General features: G+C 45.8%; 1 protein-coding gene across 1 annotated transcript in view; it reads right to left on the bottom strand.

Annotated features, from left to right (window-relative positions):
* Positions 1–949: 949 nt before the first annotated feature.
* Positions 950–5,457, bottom strand: part of ADARB2 (adenosine deaminase RNA specific B2 (inactive)) — a 708,390-nt gene continuing 703,882 nt past the window's right edge. Inside the window, exons 8-9 of the mRNA XM_045290006.1 lie at positions 4,495–4,673; positions 950–1,172 (exon numbers count right to left, since the gene is read on the bottom strand). Of these exons, the coding sequence (XP_045145941.1) occupies positions 996–1,172; positions 4,495–4,673 (356 nt within the window). The 3' untranslated portion in view covers positions 950–995. The remainder of the gene's footprint in view (positions 1,173–4,494; positions 4,674–5,457) is intronic.

Raw genomic sequence — 5,457 nt, 5'->3', positions numbered from 1 at the left:
TTTTTTTTCATGCAAGATGGCGATTGGAGCACCCAAAAGGACAGAGAGTTGGTAGCTCCTCCAGTTAAAAAAATTGTTATGGTTTTTGGTTTGCTATTAAAAAAAGTCAGTGTAAAAAGTCATATTTTGGTCTAAGACTCTGTTTCCTTATTAACTAGGAGAGAGGCTGTAGGGTAGTAATGAACTCTTACGTAACTCAGAGTTCCCCAAAGGTTACCATTATCCACCAGAAGAAGTGAAGAGTTGTGATTGACTAAATAAATAGTTTGGATCATTTTGCAATACTCATTTATTTGGGCATTTCGAGAAAGTTTCTGCCCAGTGTCAATGTCAACTCCTTGGTGCTGTTCCTTCACTTTGCAAGAGGGATCTTCATTTCTCTTGACCAATTAGGCAGACCTTAACACTGCGTATCTCACGTCCCTTTTGGAAGTTGGTGGAGTACAAAACTCCAATGACTAATGAAAAATCACGAAGCACTCTTACTGGTTTCTTTGGGGAGGAGCCCATGGCTTTTCTCTTCACTGTGGCTCGTCTCGAAGTATCAGATCAACTTGTGCTAACGAAAATCAATGCCTTGCTAAAGGGGAGGGAGAAGTAGGGGATGGTGCCTGAGGTTTATTTATAATTGGCATGTTTCCATATCAATGGTCAAGGCTGCAACCAAGCTCCTTCTGCCCGAATAGAAGCTTTCCCTTGGACTCTCTGAAGAAGTGATAGAACTAGTTCAGCTGCCCGTCTGTCTGTAAGGTGAGGCCTACAGAGTTCCCCCTCCTAGCAATCTGGGGAGCAGCCATCTGAGAAGCAACTCATTTCTAATTCAAGTTTTGTTGCTTCTTCAAACGTTGAACCCTCGCGTATTTCTGGAATACCAAAGGAAAATGAATACAAATAACTGATCAACACCATCCCGATGCTCCCCCCACCCCCACAACACCCTGCCCTGGCCTTCATCGGTGTTTCACTCTGGTTGAATAGCAAAGGAGTCTAGTGATTTAGAGAGTGAGTTGAAACTGATCTTGCTCTGGTGGCTTCCTCACCCAGGTGCCCAGCCCAGCTTTCTGAAATGCTCTGAACAGCTGCTGTTTAACAGACTGGTAGGTAGAAGCCCCTCGCTTGGCCTCACAGTACATCGAGGGCGTGTCTCCATGGCTTGGTGTCCGTGTGCTCAGCTGTGGAACAGAAACAAGAAAGGACAAATAAGGGACTGAGTAGAAACCAGAACTTATCCCAGATGTATCACATGCTTATAGAAGCTTCATAAGCAAAAAAAAAAAAAAAAAGCTCTTGATCTTAGGCTGCTACTTTCCTTCTGTCTTCCTTGAAAACAAGCAAACAAACCCAAAGAGCAACATCATAAAGAGTAACAGTTGGAGTGACCAAGTTATAGCATGGAACCTAGTTATTAAAGAAACCTTGCTTAGCCCAAAATGTCAATGGTTAGTGAGCAAAATTAAGCACACACCTGGCTTGGTATTTAAAAATAGGAACACTGTGTGTGTCTTTCAGAATGAAGACCGGGAGATAAAAAGGTGTTAAAGGTGCATGAGGTGGGAGGGAAGCAAGAATTCTATATATATATATATATATTGAGCAAATACAGCACTGTGGTAGGTAGGATATGAAGAACATTGAATTTATATTGCTAGACAATCAAGACGACAACAAAACTAGGGTGTTTCCTTTCTCAAATAAATATACGAGCCCTCCACCCCCAGACAGAAAACGCAAACCTTTGGGTCGAACTGACTCACAGGATAGAGTAAAACTGCCCCAATGGGTTTCCAAAGCAATCGTCAGGATGCAAGCAGGCTACCACCACTTTCTCCCTTGGAGCAGCAGGTGGATTTGAACTGTCGACCTTTTGCTTAGCGGCCAAGTTCCTAACCATTGCACCACTAGGCAGCCTAAGGCAGAGATCAAATTCAGCTTCAATCCAGCCCCCAGCAGGGGGGTCTGGGGGATGCTGGCAAGTGAGGTGAGGGATGGTCACACCGAAGGATCTTAAAGACTCTCCCAGAGACAATTTAGGAAGTCAAGCTGTCCATGCAAAGACTGATATCACCTTGAGTTTATGGGAAAGAAGAAAGCAAGGATAATTCAGTGGTTTCTTCTGATCTACCAGAGTTTGAGCCCAGACAGCACTCAGTGAATCAAAGCATGGAGGCGACCTACAGCAGACCTGGGAGAGGCTGTGGTATCGTGGTCACAAGTTTAGGGTGCCTGGTTCTAGACACATCTTCACTTACAATACATAGTGGCAGATTAGGGCAGAGACAGAAGTCCTTGTCACTAAAGAACTATGCTGTGCAATTTTCAGCATTCTCTGAAGTGACAAAAATTGTAAGCGTCAGTACCACTATCTTGCTTTTCTGTTTGATCACCACACTATTATTATTCTTTGTAGGCATTGTTGCTATTGTTAGCTGTCAAGTAGGCTCCGCAACTCGTGGAAAGGCAATCCCCTCCTCTCCCCCCAGTGGACCAAAATGCTGCCAGTCTTGTCCATGCTCATGACCAATGGCATTTCAAAGTGTAGTGATCCATGGTGTATGCATTGGCTGATCTTTGGAACTGGAGTGCCAGGCTTTTCTTTCTTGTTTGTGACATGCCCATTTGTAGTCACTGCCCAGATAAGAAAGTCTAGGAAAATGAGCAAAGTGTTTGTATGTTTTCTGGTTACCATCTGTTGTTCTGTGAGGCAGTGAAAATGTGGAACAGTGTGTTAGGTGTTGGGCGGTAACCTCAAGGCTAGCAGTTCAAACCCAGCAGCCATTTCTTGGGAGAAGGCTGAGGCCATCAAGCTCAGACTCATTCGTGTCGTACGTAGAAGGCCTGGGGGCACAGTTGTGAGTGTTGGCTTGCTAACCATCACGTCAACAGTTAGACACCACCAGCTGCCATCCCAGGGCTCAAGTAGAAAGAAAATGCTCTGAAAATGATGATGGCAACGTAGGTACAAATGTGCTTGAAACAATGGATGGATGGATTATGATCAGAGCTGTGAGAGCCCCAGTAAAATGATTTTTTAAAAAAAAAGTTAAAAAACAAATCACCAGCTGCCCCAAGGGGGAAAGATGGGGCTTTCTACTCCCAGGAAGAGTTCCAGTAGCTGACAAGGGCAGTCCCACCCTGTCCTAGAGTCACTGTGTGGCCTGGACTTGATGGCAGTGAGTTTCTAAACGTTTGTTTAGGTTCCTAAACTTATTTCGCTTATTGCCCCCTTTTCTTTTCTTTTTTAAAACATTTTATTAGGGGCGCATACAACTGTTATCGCAATCCATACACACATCAATTGTGTAAAAACATTTCCTCTCCACTTAAACCCCCGACATTAGGTCCTCATTTTTCCCCTCTCTCCCCGCTCCCCCCTCCCTCAAGAGCCCTTGATAGTTTATAAATGGGTATTTTGTCATATCTTGCCCTGTCCGACGTCTCCCTTCACCCACTTTTCGGTTGTCTGTCCCCCAGGGAGGAGGTCACACACAGTTCCATGTAATCGGTTCCCTCTTTCCTACCCATTCTCCCTTTACCCTCCCTGTTTCGCCACTCACACCACTGGTCCTATAGGGCTCATCCACCCTGGATTCCCTGTATTTTCAGTTCCTATCTGTACCAGTGTACATCCTCTGGTCCAACCAGACTTGCAAGGTCAAATTCGAGTAATGGTAGTGGGAGCAGGGAGGAAACATTTAGGAACTAGCGGAAAGTTGTATTTCTCATCATTGTTACATCGCACCCTGACTGGCTCATCTCCTCCCTGAGACCCCTCTGCAAGGGGATCTCCAGTTATTGCCCCCTTTTCACACAGCATACCCCTGGCAATGAAAAACTTTTGTATCGATACCCTTCATCCAGGCTAAAGTATAAGTATCTGCTTTTGCAGCCCCCCTGGCTGGGTCTAGCACCCCTCTGCATGTGGTATCACTCACGTTGGGAAACACTGGTGTAATGGGAAAGGCACAGTAAACTTGGGAGCTGGGGAGAAGTGAGTTCCAATTTCATCTCGGACATCAACTACCCGGTGACTGTGGGGAAAATGACTGAGCTCTCCCAAGCATTTGTTTCCTTTTACCTAAACTGGGAAACACTTCCGGGAAGGTTTGCGTGGGGCACCATATGTAAAGCCCTTAGCATAGCGTTTGGAGCACATAGGTACTCACGGAGGATTAGCTCTTTTCTTCTTCTGCTTGCTCTTCTAGAAACGTGCGTGTGTATGTGGCCCCAGGTGGCAGCAAACATTGCAGATCTGTGGGCCAGGCTCTGCCTATCAAAGCCCCCAAGCTTAAGTCTATGGGGGAAGCACAGTCGGTCTGGGAAGTTGTGGGAAGGAAATGAAAATCGGAGCTCGTTTTTTACGTCATGTGCTACCTTCACTGAAGCCCACATGATGAACTCCCTGCCAGGCGTATAACCTGTGAGCTGTGCTCAGGGTTCGAGCCCGGTCCAATCTCAATGCAAACTTGCTCCTCGGAAGGAACACATGTGACCTACCTTACCATAAAGTCTTGCCCACCGGGCAGAGAACACATGCTTGCAGAGTCTCGACGAGCCCCCACAGTCCCTCTTCCCCGTGGTGGCATTAATAATCTCCAGCTCCGCATTACCCACAATCCAGTTCATGCTGAAGGGGGGAGATTTTCCTGGCTGGCGCGCTTCCGCATTACTCACTCCTGTCAGCAGAGAAATAGAAAGCAGCCAAGCATTAATATTCCTGGCCCCAAACAAGGCTCCCGTGAGACCAGCTAATGGGAAAGAAAGTCTGGTTTGCTCTGGTGGGAGGTGTTCACACACACACACACACACACAGCCCTGGTTTTTCCTATTGAAAACCTGGTTGGTTCATGCTGAGGTCACCATTTTGACCTACCGGGCTGGATGTTAAAAATGGAGCCTAACTGTAATGACAGCCTCTTGTGAGGAAACATTGCTGGGGCCTGTTTAGAACCTTTCCATTTAAAAGATTGCATGGGAAGGCTTGTAGTAATAAAGTGCTGCCCAGATTTTTTTTTTTTTTGCTTTCTATAAATATTTGCTGAGTGAAATAATGAAGAAGCAGCAATCTGAGAATCTGTGTTCACCAGGCACCTGCTGCATGTCCATCGCTGCACCAGGCAGTCTTCAGGTTGGTAAAGAATAGCAGACAGACCCGTAGGCTTATGATTCAGGTGTAGAGAAACTACCCAAGAAAACAAGATAGAAGAGAGAGCTACGTGTGTGACACTTAGGCCAGAGATGTGATCCAGAACAGGACTGGTGGCATAATTTATAAGACCCAGTACGAAAGCAGCACCTTTCTGTCAGTCTCTTGTACTGTGGTGTCTTGCTTGTTGTTATGATGTTGGAAGTTCTGTCACTAGTATTTCAAATACCAGCAGGGTTAACCATGGTGGACAGGTGAGGTAGTTAATTTATTGTGCCAACCTGGCTGATAAACACATGTAGGGTTAAGGTGGA

Source organism: Echinops telfairi, unplaced genomic scaffold, assembly GCF_000313985.2.
Source record: "Echinops telfairi isolate 266 unplaced genomic scaffold, ASM31398v2 ScPeMD7_31;HRSCAF=116, whole genome shotgun sequence".
In the NCBI taxonomy this organism is placed as follows: domain Eukaryota; kingdom Metazoa; phylum Chordata; class Mammalia; order Afrosoricida; family Tenrecidae; genus Echinops; species Echinops telfairi.
Note: the sequence above shows the minus strand (reverse complement) of the source record. Positions and strands in the feature narration are given on the sequence as shown.